Below are 15906 nucleotides of genomic sequence, written 5' to 3'. Positions count from 1 at the left end.
GATTCCCGTTTTCAGTTATTTATATCCAACACACCTTGGCAGAGCACTATGTGCAGCAGCAAATATTTTCAGCGTTACACTTCTGCTAAAACATCTTGTTTTTGTTGTGTCCCTCCGTTTAGAAGAAGAAGAAGTGGTGCAATTGCTTGCCAGAGCCACCCTGCTGAGTTTAATTCCATTGGATAAGGAACTTTTCAGCAGTGTTTCCGGCTGTTTCCTATACTAAATATAAAATATGATGCATTTTCTAATAAGAAGCAACAGTAATAAGTGGCAATCTTGCAAACATTTGCATCCTTCCCCATCTAGAAATTGGTTGCATAGCTTGTTCGTTTAAAAATAGCTTAGAAGTTTTACAGGGTTAGCAGTTTCAAAAAAAAGAAGAATTAGAAAGCCGATTTTTTAATTTATTTCCAGCGACACTTGCATCACTTACAGATGAAGGGAAGCTAAATTGAGTTTAAAGTTGACTTTCCCAGGCAAATCAATTAATACAATGAAACGATGTTGCTTTGTCAAAATTAAGCACAAGTGACAAGTTCTAAATCCAGTTGTTGTTCTTGCTGTCAGATGCAAACTTGTGTACTTGCAGTATAAGTAAACAGTTGCTCGCTTGAAAGACCTGTACTTTACAGGGGGAGTGCCTGGTTTTACCCCATCTATTAGGGCTCTTTGGTCATTACATTAAAGTGTACGGGGGCCCACCAACTGCGTGTGATGGAGCATGGGACGGACTGGGACCAGCATATTTAAGGGGCTGCCACTCCCCATATGTGCCCCGGAGAACACTCCGATCAGCTGGAAAACATCTGCTGGTGGTCCCTGGCCCCAGGGAGGCTCAGTTGGCCTCAACCAGGGCCTTTTCGGTCCTGGCCCCAACCTGGTGGAACTCTCTGTCTGAGGACACCCGAGCCCGTCAGGAGCTTCTATCATTTTGGCGGGCCTTTAAGACGGAGATGTTCCACCAGGCGTATGGCTGAGGCCAGCATGAGATCCTCGCTGAGCCTCCCACCAGCCTCCCACTAAGTGTGGGGCTATACAGTGTCCACCGGCCGGCTGCCCAACATATGGGTACAGCACGGGGCTATGGAGTGCCCATTCGTTAGCTGACCCACGTATGGGTTGCAGTACATTATCTTTCCGTTTCCCTCCCCCTGTATGTTGATGGGCAGGAATCTGGAATCAACCCCATCTTGGGACAGTTATTATCTGTTTGTTGATTTTATGATGAACTGTTGTTTTATGAATTGTTTTAATATTTTTATTATATTTTTATAACTGCTGGCTCAGGGCAGGTTAGAAATGTAAATAATAATAATAATAATAATAATAATAATAATGTGCTAGCTTGATCCTCTTAATATGCTCAGTCTCTGTGAGAACTGGAGCATATACATATTTACCATGTGGATACAACTTTGGTATGTACAAATCGACCTCTGGTTTGTGTTCATGTGTACTAAGGCTATATGTTTACAGTATACACACGGTGTTCTTTTTCACACATAATGGACACTGTGGTCATTTCAGCACATCCTAACATCGCGCAATATTCACGGACTGAGGGTATCTTCATGGCACGATTTCTGACATCATTGCACCATGATCCTGTTTTTGTGGTCCTTGGTCCATGAGTGTTGTGTGATGTCAGGACGTGCAGAAAAAAAATCTGTGTGTATTGGGATGATAGCAAGTTGTGCATCATGCAGGTAGTGGGCTCCCAGTATGTATTATCTAAAGATGCCCATTGTAACTCCTAGATTTGGGTATCTCAGGTACCTTTAATTTGAAAAAAATGCTTGTGTAGATGGATCTGTGGGGAGCTTTAAAAACTAAATTGACTGCTAGCTGTGTAGAGTTTGACCACTGCATCTGACGAAGAGAGCTGTGGTTCTCAAAAGCTTATGCTACAGTAAAGTTGGTTAGTCTTAAAGGTGTTACTGGACTCTTTACAGACTAACACGGCTAACTCCTCTGGATCAACTGAGGCTGCTGTCGTTATCCTTTTAAATATTTAGCGCACTGCTCGGTATGAGCAAGAATTGTGTAGGCTTAGAGTTGCTGGCTAGAAAATATTTCAAAAAATGGTCCTCCTTTTATGGAGCATTGGCTTATGTGTAAAAGTTCTTCTGGAATAAGTGGCAATTGTCTTGGGTGGGTGAGGAGTTCTGTGCCCACCCACCGACCCACCCACGTGGGACTTGCTCGGCCTGGTGATGTAGATTCCTTCCTGTGAGACAACCAGATGAGCTCAATTAGCCAACGTTCTTATGTAGGCACACCCCAAATAAAAAGAGCCTGGCAAACACATCAAGGAGTTAAGTAAACTTCATGTTAAAAGAAAGCACACTGGCTTGGGGAAGTAGCAGTTTCCTTTTTAATTTTGCTTCTCTGGTCAATGCAGCCGGTGAAGTCCACATATAGCCGGCTGGATTATTCATCCCTGCAGCTTTCCCTTTTGCTGCCCTGTGCTAACGCTGGGTCCCTCTTTTATTACAGCCTGCTAGGAAAATAGTTGTTTTAATGAGTCCGAAAGCTTTTTTAAACCCATCAATCTAGCCCATTTACTTAATTCCATGCAGGGCTTTGTCCCCTAGCTCTGTTTTAGACATCGTAGATTGGCAGAGTGAATAATGAGTTTGGATAATAGATTTGAACAGCCGCTTATTTGTGTCCAGTGGAACAGTCAGACAAAGTGTATCTCCTCACTTCCCCTTCATTTGGTGGCAAGTAGAGTTGTGCCAAGAACAGTTGTAACATTCTACCTGTTAACAAATTCCCTCTTATGATTAATGGCGCCTAATGAAACAGTTTGATTATAAAGCTAAATCAAAGACAGACCCTTTTCTTCTCTCAAAGGCCTGGCCCATTTGGGTCACTTCTGTTAGTCCTTTTTTGTGTGCTCAGAAGCTTGAAGCTTTTATATATGCTTGGCTTCCAAAGAATTTGGCCAGTTCGGAAGTGACTTGTTCCACCAAAACACACACGGGGTGGCTGCCCTTTCCCATGTTAGGTAGGGGAGAAAGAAATGAAAAAAGGAAGAAAATGTTTCTGTTACGTATCTACTCATAAAGCTTGAGCATCACTCCAAGCCTGGCAAGAGAGAGGCCTCAAAAACATTGCTGGCTGTCGGCCTTCTGAGGAAAGGACTGGCCGAGGCCTCCTAGAAGGTCATCTTGGGTCTGTACCTTTTGTTTGGCTTTTCTCCCTGTTGCTGTTGGTTACAGCAAGAGGCAGCTACCAGTGACGAAGCTGTCTGGAAAAGGGTGAAATCTTTAGTAAAGAATTAGAAAAGAGGAAAAAAAGAACCCACTTCCTATGTTTCTGTCTCCTCTTCTCACTGAGAGGTTTGAGGAGGCATACATCTCTCCTCCATCCTCATAATAACCTTGTGAGATAGGGTAGGTTAAGAGAGAGTGACTGGATTAAGTTCATGATCTGAGCAGGAATTTTTAAACTCTAGTCTCCCTTTGTCCAACTCTTGATTTATTTGTTCAAGCCCAAAACTCTGTGCTTTGCCAATTGACATTTTAAATGAAGATTTAGCCGTTTGGATTAAGTTACTGGAAGCAAAAGGAGAGCTTTAAAACAGGGGTCATTTCGTAGAAAAAGAGCTGGAGGAACTTATTAGCATAACTCATTAGCATATGCCATGTCCCTTGACATCACCAGAAGTGTGTCATTAGCATGACTGATTTGCATATGCCACACCCCCTGACATCACCTATCCTGGCTGTTTTGGACCCAATCCTGGCCATTCAGGGCCGAAATGGGGCCCAAAATTGTCAGAATCGGGCCACTGCTGAGTGGGAGAGTGATCTACCACCCATCAGAGGCCCGATCTGGGCCATTTCAGTTCCAATCCAGGCTGAAACGAGCCCAAAATGGCTGAGAGTCAGGTGGGTGGGGCCACCTGTCATGTGACTTCTTTGGGGAACTGCCGGAACTGTGTTCCAGCGCGTTCCCCCTCAAAATGAGCCCTGGCTTAAAACCCTACGTTTCCCAAATACCTTGCTGCGTTTCTTTCTGGCGAGGCTGAGAGCCGGCCTTGCTGACCAAATGGTCTTATGAAAGTTGAAGCAGTGCTTCCTTCCTTCTCGATAACTTGACAAACGTCTGGCAAAATGTGTCCATTCTGAGGGGGTAAATAACAATAGGTTAGCCATTTGGGCACCTGCTTGATAGGAAAGGCATCTGTTTGTACGGCCCATTTAGAAGTTACCCAGAAGAGAACATACCTTCACAACTTTGCTATTGAGCGAGGACTTCAATTTCAACAAATTGAAAGTAGCTTTGGAGTATGTTTTGTTTAACTGAGCAGTATTGTTTTCACTGAGTGAAGTTAAGTTACACTGTAGTTGCCGCTCTGATATCTTTCTTAAAAAAATTATTTATACGTGAACTGTAATTTTAAAATGCTTTTATGAAATTGTGAATTTTTGTCATTTGCTGATTTTGTGTTTTAACTGATGTAATTTGCCCTGAGCCCGTTCGTACGGAGGGCAGAATAGAGATATAATGAAATAAATAAATTAAATGAGTAATACCCAGGGCTTTTTTTCTGGGAAAAGAGGTAGTGGAACTCAGTGGCTTGCCCTCTTTGAAAATGGTCACATGGCTGGTGGCTCCGCCCCCTGATCTCCAGACAGAGGGGAGTTGAGATTGCTTAGCAGCGCAGAGGACAATCTCAACTCCCCTCTGTCTGGAGATCAGGGGGCGGGGCCACCAGCCATGTGACCATTTTCAAGAGGTTCCGGAACTCCGTTCCCCCGTGTTCCCCCTAAAAAAAGCCCTGGTAATGCCTTATTTGTGTGCATGTGTGTGAGAGAGATGGAGCGACGGTGCTGGCAAATTCAGTAAGAAGGGATCTGTCTACCCCTCCATCTCCACCATTTTGTGCCAAAAGCTTGCATATGGAAATGTGTGCGCACTTTGGATTCTTGCAAATGTATAAGAAATATTTGATCGTGAAGTATTGTCAGTTTGGAACATCTCTTCCATCCTATCCCCTTGTTTTTTGTTTTAAATATTCTCATCCTTTTGGGCAGGAATCCAATCTTGGAACAAGGCCAAGAAACTCCTTTTCTTTTGTTTCACCTCACTTTTTATTGTTTGGAAAAGGAAGCATTCCATTTTAAATTGCTTCCTGAGAGACTGGCCATTGCAAAGACTCTGTGTCCCTGGGATGCGAAAAGTGTCAGCCGTGCAGGTCATTGTATTTCTACCAGTCCCCATGTATGCTTACCTACATGTTTAATCGTGATAGGATTGCCATGAGCTTATCTCATGGTAGGGGAAAAAATGTTAGGTGTGCAGTGTCCCTAAGCGGCTGAGAAAAAATTTGAAGTCAGATTTCCCAAGCTGAAGTTCAGCTGTCTAGTTAAGAGGCCATTTTTCATTATCTTGTGGCAATATGTTGCACATGTTTTCATTTTGCGAATGGTACGTCTGCCTAGCATGGACTCACTATGTGCACCTGATGAAGTGGGCTTCTAGTCCATGAAGCTTTAGGCTAGTTTACAAAATGGTTAGGTTTTGATGTGCTCCAAGACTCCTGTTTCTTTCTGCTGCAGCTACACCTCTAGAATTGAACTTTGTTGGAGTTTGTGTATAACTTCAGTCTATTGAACACACAGAAAATCAGCCTTGTATATTGTGTCAGATAATAGGCCTATTGAGATTATTACCTGTTCTGTCTGGCAGACTGATTCTCCAAGGTGTTAAGCACAGGTTTTTCATATCACTTAATATTTTATCTACTATATCTGGAGGGGCTGAGGATTGAACTTGGAACCTTTTGCATGCAAAGCAGCTGCTCTACCACTGAGCCATAGCCCGTCATTGAGAATTCACCCTTATTTTATCGGGAATGGGCCCCAAAATGTTGTTTTCCATATGTTTCAGGAATTTAGAGAGCTGTGTCCTATTAGACAGTGGGAAAGGCAGAGTAGAAATATGTTAACCGATGTGTTTCTCTCACCTCCCCAACCTGATCTTCCCATTGTCTGCTCATAAGCTGAACAGCCTTTAATAGTTTTCCTTGAATGGTAAATGTTTCATAAAATCCCACTGGCTCCTTCCTATTGCCTTTAAGCTTTGTGGGGTTTTTTTGGACTATATACGTCATCACTGAGGTTTGCAAAAGAAGATAAATATTAACTTTAAAAAATACACGCAAAGCTCAAAACTAGGATTCTTTGACAGTCCATTCTGTTTCAGAGAAGCAGGTAATTGGTCTCTAAGCAGAGCTGTGCTGGTATGAATGCCAAGACGAATAGAGTAATGTCTGACTTCTGTGTTCCAGACCAGACATAACTATACAAGATCTTTCTTTAATCATTTTTACCAGTTATAAACGGATGGGACATTTCATAGTGCCAAATAATTCTTTTTTTTTATTAAATGGCTGTTAAATGGTTCCTTTGGAACAAAACTTAATTCTTAATTTTTTTTCTTTCCCTCATTTCAAAATGCCTCTTAATGGGAGGGAAAAATGCCTTTTAATTGTGTTTTTAACCTGATAGTTTAGGCCAAATTTTGCTGTGTGATTTTCTGTACTCCTCACAAGATGAATTTACTGTTCAGTTTCAAAAAGGGAATATTTCTAATATATACTTCTCAGTGCAAATAAAGCTGACATTTATTACTGCTGTAGAGGAAAAAACATGAGAAGAGGCAAAAGATCTCTGGCACCGAATGTGCCAGTGGCACTCATACCACATGAAACTGATCGAGCAAAGTAGAATTCGCTCACGAGAGACTCTAACATCAAAACTTGTGGGGATTGTACCTCAGTTGCATTCACGAAATTATTTTCGTGCGCGTATGTGTGTGCCAAGTGAAAGATCTTGGGATTTCCCCCACTCCCTCTTTCTCTGGAGATATTGAGCAGGGTGAACTGTGACTATAAACTTTTTCACTGTGCCAGACTAGAAGTGAAGCATCTAAATGTGGGGTGTGCCTCCATCTCGTATAAAGCAGGGGTGGAGGAGTATAATTTAAAAAGGGAATGTGATGAAAGATGCAGAATCCCTGCCTGTATTTTTCCTTCCTTTATAATGACTTCTGAGGTGACATTTTCCCTTAGCCAGGACCCAATACCAGAATTCAGACTAGACGAAAGAAAATAAATTGGGGGACAAATTATCAAGAGGTAAGTGGGAATCGACACATTCAGGACAATGAATAGGGCTGAACAGGGACATAGGATTCTTATCCCATTACAGATGCAAATTTTCTGAATTTTCCGACCTCTAAGCTTATCTCCCTGCGCTAATCACACTGATTTATGTTTTGCATTATGGCTTTGGATCCCAGCTTCAATTGACTCTTTTTGGTAACACTCTCTCCTTCTGATAGTTCTTCATTCCTATCTGATAAAGTGAGCTTTGACTCATGGAAGTCTATACCGTAGAATTTGTGTGTGTGTGTGGTTACTGGACTTAAATTTTGTTCACAGCTATCCACCCAAAATTACCTGCCCTGTATGCTGGGAAAGACTTTTCCTCAGGATAGATGGGCAAATTGGCCATTTTTAAAAATTATTACTGGTCAGGCTTCATCCAGACAGCTGTGTTAGATGTTGGGTTTGGTGTGTTACTGGAAGATACAGAGCCAAGCTACAAGAGACGAATTACACGAGGAGGAGCACGTGAAGGGAGTCGCAATGTTAACCGGGAAGCTGAGTTTTAAAAGAGATCGGAAAGCTCTGTCAATTTCCCTTCTCTACAAAGCCCTGGAGATCCCTGCTCAGAAGGTTTGCTTATTTCCTCTTCGCCTCCTAGAAGGGGAGGTGAAACTGACAGAGCCTTCTTGAGGCAAAGAAGAAATTAACAAACCCTCTGAGCAGCAATCTCCCCAGGCTCTGTAGAGAGGGGAAATTGACAAAGCCTTCCGATCTCTTTTAAAACTCAGTTTCCCGGCTAACACTGTGACTCCCTTCACATGCTCCTCCTTGTGTAATTCATCTCTTGTAGCTTGGCTCACAGTTGGGTCACAGGAAGGTGATGAAGACAATAAAAAGTATGGAATGTACAGCACAATGAATAAATGAAACAGGGTGGGCATGTTCAGACCTGAGGAGGGCAAAACAGAAGTTTTCAAGTGGGCTTAAGGTACAGGAAGGAAGATTGAAGTTAAGTATTAGGGAAAGCCTTTCTGACTATGAGATTATGCAGGAGAGCATGTTCTCAGGGTTGGTTTAAAAGGCTTTAAACAATTGATGGGTTTAAGGAGAAGCTGGAAGAATATCTGCTTGGGGTGATTAAGGTATTGCTCACACAGCCACAGCGCCGAGTGAGCAAGCCACCAGGCACAAGTTCTCAAACTTTGCCCTGGTGAGCTTTTTTATTTCATTCATTCATTTATTTTTTATACTGCTTCTCTTCAGTTAAGATCTTGAAGTGATTCACAACAATTACACAATAAAATAGCTTAATACAAATAATTAAAAAAACACTCTAGTCCCTACCCCAGCCTATAAAACTCTGCAAATAACATGAAAATTGCAGGTAGATAAAAATGTCCAGCCATTTGCTCTGCCTTACAAAAGAATATTAGATAGCAAAGGCATGCCGGAATAGTTCTGCTTGACAGAGTTTGAAAAAGTCCTTTGAAAAGGAAAAAGAAAATAATTTTGAGTGTTTCTAGAGATAATAAAGACAAATTGAAGACAGATAGGTCATTTGGTGGCTCTTGTATATGTAAGGAAGCAGACTGTAGTTTATATTGTCAAAGGCTTTCACGGCCGGAGAACGATGGTTGTTGTGGATTTTCTGGGCTGTATTGCCGTGGTCTTGGCATTGTAGTTCCTGACGTTTCGCCAGCAGCTGTGGCTGGCATCTTCAGAGGTGTAGCACCAAAAGACAGAGATCTCTCAGTGTCACAGTGACACTGAGAGCTGCAATAGCAGCCTGATTTTCTATCAGCTGTGTGGTCCGAGCAGAAAGAGTAGGCCTGCTGAAGCTATTGAGGGGAAGCATGGTGGCCAGGTTGAAGCCCTTCCGGTAGGGTTGCCAGATCCCTCTATCCTCCCGCCAGGAGGGTTGGGACCTGGCACTGACCTTTTCATTCTCTTGCGCGTGCACACGCTTCAGCGCTGACCTGATGATATCAATTCTGTCATCACACCAGCCGCATGGCGACTCCACTTTCATAAGTGATGTCATTGGGCTGGCCACGGGAGTGCTCCTGCGCTTGGTGTGGAGCCGGTTCGGCCCATTTGGGGTCTAATTCGGCCCCAAACAAGAGTGCAAGGATGCTCCCGTGGCTGGTGCAATATCACTTATGCTATAATTTTTCTTTATTTAAACTATGGAAGTACTGTCGCTGCACAGCTGGCGCGGCCCCACGATCAGTGGATGAGGGGACAGATCCCTGGGAGTTTGCCCACCACTGGTCGGCACCTAGGAACCCTACCTTGAGAGGATGGAAGTGTGGAGAAGTGATTAATGGACTACAATCTAGGAAACCTGGTTTCAAATTCTTCGTCTGCTATGAAGCTTGCTGGGTGACCTTGGGCCAGTCACATCATTGTTATCGGATAGTTGTGGCTACTGAATGGGGAAAGGAGAAGGATGGGTGCTTCCCCAGAGCTCCTTTGAGGAAAAATAGAACAAAAATAACTTCTCTGTTTTGCTGTGGACAGAAGTTTGGCATGTGCAGCTTGGCACACAGGGGAGAGAAAATCTGCATGTATTTCCTTCTTCTACTTTATACTTGTAAAAGTTACAGGAGCCCTGTCTTTCTGTGCATAGGATTGCAAGTACATTGCAGGCATTGGATACGTGGTATCAGGGCTCATTTCGAGGGGGAACACGCAGGAATGCAGTTCCAGCAGTTCCCCAAAGAGGTCACATGTCAGGTAGCCCCGCCCACCAGACTCTCGGCTATGTTGGGCCCGTTTCAGCCTGGATTGGGGCTGAAACAGCCCAGATTGGGCCTCTGACGGGTGGTGGATCGCTCTCCCACTCAGCAGCAGCCCAATCCTGACCATTTTTGGCCCCTTTTCGGCCATTTTCAGCCCCTTTTTGCCATTTTGGGACTAATTTCAGCCCTGAATGGCCAGGATTGGGTCCAAAACAGCCAGGATAGGTGATGTCAGGGAGTGTGGCATATGCAAATCAGTTATGCTAATGACACTTCCGGTGATGGCAAAAGGCGTGGCACATGCTTATGAGTTATGCTGATGAGTTATGCTAATGAGTTCCTCCAGCTCTTTTTCTATGAAATGACCCCTGAGTGGTATAAACACTACATTTTCAAAACAAATCCCATGTGAAAGGGCCAAGTTAGTGTTGTTGGCTTTAAAGATATGATGGCCTGGGGGGGGGGGAATCAGGAAAAGAGGGTATATTTTTCTGTTTTACAAGGATTTTGTTTAAGTTTTTCTGAGGCAAAATGGGGAAATTCTGCAGAGCACAACAAAACCCTACCCTCCTATGAAAGGTTTTCTCTTTTAGAATGAGTGAAATACTTCTTAATGCATGAAAAAGTCTGAGAACTTTCCCCCATTTTCTCTGGAAAATTGCACAAAACTCACGACACGACAGCATCTTCAAAGGGTGATTTCTCGTCATGATTCCGTTTAATGGCACGATTTCTGACATCATCATGCCATCAAACGGGATCATGATGGGAAATTGCGCTATGAAGACGCCATCATGATATGAGTTTTGCACGATTTTCCAGAGGGTTTACAGGCGTGTGAAAATGGCCAGTGTTTTTTTTAATGCCTTCACCCCTGAAAAATTGGGAAATCTGAGGGAAGGGCACTGAAAAAAACACACACACATACACCGTGAAATATCTCTTTTTGAGTGAGAAAAGCTTTGAATTAAAAAGTATTTTATTCGTTACAAATGTATAGCATGAAAATCCTGAGGACTTCCTCGGTTTTTCCAACTGAAGAACTGGGAAATTTGGGGAAGCACTGAAAAAAAGAATCTTAAGAAATAATTTGTGTTTAGAACTGAGTGAAAAGCCTTTTAACACCAGGGGTCTCCTACAAAAATTTAAGGTGTGAAAAAATCTTTTTCAATTTTTCTGATGGAAAAATTGGGAAATTCTGAGGAATCCAGAAGAAGAAGAATACTTTTCTTTTTTCCTTTTATAATGGGTGAAATGAAAGACAAGCTTTTACTCAAAATATGTAGTATGATTTTTTTAAATGTAAGCCAACCTACAGCATTAAATAACCATTCTTAAGAATACCGTAGACATATACAACATTTTCAAGAATACTTTTTTGTTTAAATATTTTGGCAAATATTTGGCTGCAAGTAGCATATTTTTGACAGCAATTAGTATGTTGTTATGTGTTATTAGGAGTTCAGTGTTTTCAGTCTTATAAAGTTTAAAAATTAATATCAAAACATGCTGTTTGTCCTACCTATTGTGATTGTATATGTTCTGTCCAAATGATACACTTTCTTTAGTTTACTACGGAATTTGTTTTCTACCTTCAGCTTTTTATTTTCCCCTTTCCTCTCTCAGATGTTAAAAAATAAGATCCAGGGCTTTTTTTCAGCTGGAACACGGTGGAATGGAGTTCTGGCACCTCTTGAAAATTGTCACATGGCTGGTGGCCCCGCCCCCTGATCTCCAGCGGTGTGGAGGGCAATCGAAACTCCCCTCTGTCTGGAGATCAGGGGGTGGGGCCACCGGCCATGTGACCATTTTCGCCGAGGGTGATTTAAACTTTAAAAAACTCCCCCCTTGTTCCAGCTGTCCCCAAGTGATGTCATTGTGCTGTCCTGAGTTCCACCACCTCTTTACCCAGAAAAAAAGCCCTGATAAGATCCGCGTGTTATGGGTAGCATAGAATGCAACAGTCTGCCGTGCTTTCTCAAGGACTGGATATACTTGCAATTTTTCTTGAAGGATATGACATTTATACATGTCAAATAGTAAATCGTGCAATTTTATATGCTGAATGATAAATGATGTGCTCTGTGTTATTAAATCAGTTTTTGGAAGAAAAAAAACTTCAGTTTGGTAGGAAATTAAACACTGCATATAGGTTAATTTTTTTGCAAAATTTCTGGTTTTTTTCTTGGGGGAAATTGGCGAAAAACTTGTATTTTTTCCTCCCATGGCTTCAGAACTTTGGGAAATTGCACATCTCCAGTTGTTTTTGATAGCTCTGCTAACAGGAAACAAAGGAGAAGCTGTAGTTTTGCCTGAACGAAATTTGCAAGTCATGAGACTTTGTCTCCTTTTTGTAATAAAGCTGCCTCAGCCTCACCAGTCCAAACTGATGGGAAGAGAGATCAGTGTCCACTTAGGCTAAAGGGAAAGGACTGCGGAGACAAAATGAGTCTGTAAACCAATGCCTAAGCGCCTGGGAAACACGAGACCCTGTTTTTGTTAAGAAACCACTGCAACTTGAGATACATTTTGGTATATTTTTCATTTCTTTATCTCTCTCCCTTTCTAAGTTCCTTATTCCACATTCCCAGAATTCCAGTTCTGTGGATATCTGTTTCAACTAAACACCCCAGTGATCAAGCCGTGCTTCTAATTAAGGTCGGGGGGGGGGGAAGAACTTTACAGAAAATTAGGGAGAAAAATCCAAACAAGGAAGAGTGACCCTATTATTTCTTCAGTAGAAGACTTCATCAAAGCAAAACCTCCTAACTCCCCAAGCACGACGTGGGTGCTGCAGCCTAGACCTACACCGCCTAATGGGAGAGACTCCAATGCTTGGAACCGGCTCAAGGACCCACCTTTGGGTAGGGAAAACATTTTGTACAGATGACCAGTCACTGGTCAGCAGTGCACGATGACTGCCAAATTGTATTCACTCTTTCCCTCCCCCCACCCGTTTCCCCCATTTCACATAGCAGATTACCCAGAGGCCTGCTAATTATTGTGTATCTACTTTTGAAGGTGGCACGGGGACTTTCTCTGTTGTTTATAGATAAGCAAGAAGGCCAAGGGATTTAGAACCAGTCGTACACAGACTCAACCTCTTCATTATTTAACCTGAAGTTAGAGATGGGCACGAACAAAAATATGAACCAAAGTTCGTCACGAACCAGGCTGGTTCATGGTTCGCGAACTGGCAGTTCGTCAGAGCCTATTTCTGACGAACCGCCGTGAACTTTAGGCCAGTTCGTTTGGTTTGTTTGGGCTTTCTGCAGACCTTTTCACAAACCAAATGAACTGATTCACAAACTGGGGCAAGTTTGTGAAAGTTCGTGGTTCATGAAATGCGATGAACCACAAACCACACGATTTGGTATTTTTGCGGTTTGTGCCCATCTCTACCCGGCACTGATTTTTTCAGACTTTCCATACTAATGGTGCAGGTTGCAATCATTTTGCAGAATTGCTCTGGCCTAAGCATAGTGAAATGAATGGGCTTAGACTGGGGTAAACTATATTGCTTTGCTCTGTAACAAGCTCTAGGGCCCATTTATAGGAGCTGTTGTTTTGCCAGTTTAGTGGGTTGACTTACTAGAAATCATGCTACCAGATTTCTTTTTTCTTTTTTGGTGATGAAAAAAAGAGAGGATGGGGCCCCCCTTTCAACCACCAAAGGGATTATTCTGGGGATGGTGAGACCTGCGTGGACCAAATCTATATAGGACAGGGGCTGCCGTGGGAAAGGAGGTTAAGAAGAAAAACGGGTGGGATCCAACCCCGTGCATCTTTTCTTCAGAACAGACGATGAATTACAAACTCTGCTTGGCAGGTGCAATATCTAGCTTAGCTTTAATAACTTTCAGTATCCTGTAGGAGGTTAATAACGGTAGATTGACTCCAGCTATACAGCTTAAATGTATGAACCACTGCTATGGCTTGGAGATCAAGGTAAGGTGACAGGTCTTAGCGATACTTTCCCCCTTCTAATGAGAGAGAGTTTATTTGTTGTTCTTCACCATCCCCATGCTCTGCATGCAAGACACCTCTGTGTGAAAGCTTTATTAATCAGAAATGCCTCCCGCTCCTTTGCTTCCCCGCTTTGCCGCTGCCAGAAGCTGGTGGTGTTGGAGCACAGTGGCTGAGCTTTTGAAAAGGCCGTGTCTGGGTTTATTTAGTTTGTAAAAGGGAGAGTTGTTCGGAGTCCTAGGGCTTTGGGGAGCTTTTCCTCTCCCTCCGGGTGGCAGAGAGGAGCATTTGGCAGAGCCAGCCTTTGCAGAATTTCCAGCATGATTTTGTTATGGTTATTTAAACGGCATTTCTTTAAAGGAAAATGATAGGAAATTTCTTGGCTCGGGGCTTGTGGGTCACCGCTTCCCTCCCCAACCCATAAACATGCCTTGTTTGTTTCCCCACTAGCATTTATACAAGTTACTTCTGACTTCAGTTGTGGATCTGTAATATTCTTTCATGAATCATTTTTCCCTCCAGGGTGTTTGGCTGTCTTGTGATGCACAATAATATCTCATTACTAGAGTCGGGCAGAAACCAAAATATGAACCAGAGTTCATCGGTTCGTGAACCGGCGGTTCGCCGGAGCCCATTTCTGAGGAACTGCCACAAACTTGAGGCTGGTTCGTTTGGTTCGTTTTTCGGTTCATTGCAGCAGACAGCCTGGCACTGATCAATCAGTTTCCTAGGCAACGGAGGGATGGGCTTTCTGCAGACCTTCTGCTGCCCCGAAAGTGACGTTTTCATGAACCAAACAAACTGGAGCAAGTTCGTGGTTTGTGAAACACGATGAACCACGGACTGCGTGGTTTGGTATTTTCCTGGTTCATGCCCACCTCTACTCACTACTTCTCAATGTATCTGAACACCCCTCACATTGTAAGAACTTTGTGTCTAGCATTAACACCATGCTGAAGAACTGGGTCCCTTGGGTTTTTGAAAGCCACCATTTTTTAAAAAATTATGTACTAAGACCTGAGAACCCTTCTTTAGACTCTCCCCCCGCAATGTTCTGTCACTTGAGTTACTGTTGGCTTCATTTTAACTCAGTTAGACAAAAACTTAACACGTTGTTGTTAAAACGAATAGCTCTTGGATGAGTTGCAGATGCAGAATTAGTAATGGGGTTAGATACCCCGACTTTGTTGAAAAAAATAACAGAAATCTTGAGGTGCTTTAAAACATGGGAAGATTTTTTCCCCAACATAAATTACCATGGATTAGAGCCCCCTATTCATCAGACGAAGAGAGCTGTAGTCCATGGAAGCATATGCTGGAATAAAATCTTCTAAAGATCTAAGGTGCCACAAGGTTCCTGTTTATTTTTGCAGTAACAGAGGCTACTCCACTGGAATTATTACCTTGGAAGGTTCAGCTTTGCTGGGTTCTACTCTTCAATACTCTGCCACGATAGAACACGGCTTTGGCAATGGTCTCAGTGATCCCCTGTGAGATCAAAGACTCTGGCTGTTTCCACACGACTTCCTTCCTCCGGAACGTTGGGGAACATCGTGAAAAACACACAGGAGATAGCAGCTTCTCGCGTGAAATCATGCCAGGAAGATGCGATGTTGCACAAAACTCCCAGATGATTGCATCTTCCTGGTGTGATTTCGCGCGAGAAGATGCTATCTTCCAGGTGTTTTCGCGACGTTCCACAACGTTCCGGAGGAAGGTAAGTCGTGTGGAAACGGCCGCTTTCTCTTCTTCCTTTTAAGGGCAAGGGTATGCTCTAATAAATGTATTAAATGAGGTGAGTGATGTCATGTTGTCGATGTGGCCTGCATGCACCAGTTGTCCAATAGACTAGGATTCCAGGACACTGACCTAGTTTATGGTTTCCGCTGTGATGGCTATGGTTCAGTGGATGGAATTTCAGATTAGGGTCTGGGAGACTGGTCACCAGCTCTGCAGATTGGTCGTCTTGCTGTCTGTCTTGGCTTCAGTTTCCCATTTGTAGGAGAGGAATAACAATAATTCAACAGTGGAAAATGCATGAAGTAAGGAGGTAGTATTATCCATTCCAGTGAG

At 43.0% G+C, this 15906-nt stretch overlaps 1 protein-coding gene across 1 annotated transcript in view; it reads left to right on the top strand.

Moving 5' to 3' along the window:
* LRP1 (LDL receptor related protein 1) overlaps positions 1 to 15906 on the top strand; it is a 386504-nt gene that overhangs the window by 37468 nt on the left and 333130 nt on the right. The window contains 1 exon segment of the mRNA XM_055003348.1: positions 12609 to 12731. Within this exon segment, the coding sequence (XP_054859323.1) occupies positions 12609 to 12731 (123 nt within the window).

This window comes from Eublepharis macularius, chromosome 19 (genome assembly GCF_028583425.1).
Source record: "Eublepharis macularius isolate TG4126 chromosome 19, MPM_Emac_v1.0, whole genome shotgun sequence".
NCBI lineage: Eukaryota > Metazoa > Chordata > Lepidosauria > Squamata > Eublepharidae > Eublepharis > Eublepharis macularius.
Note: the sequence above shows the minus strand (reverse complement) of the source record. Positions and strands in the feature narration are given on the sequence as shown.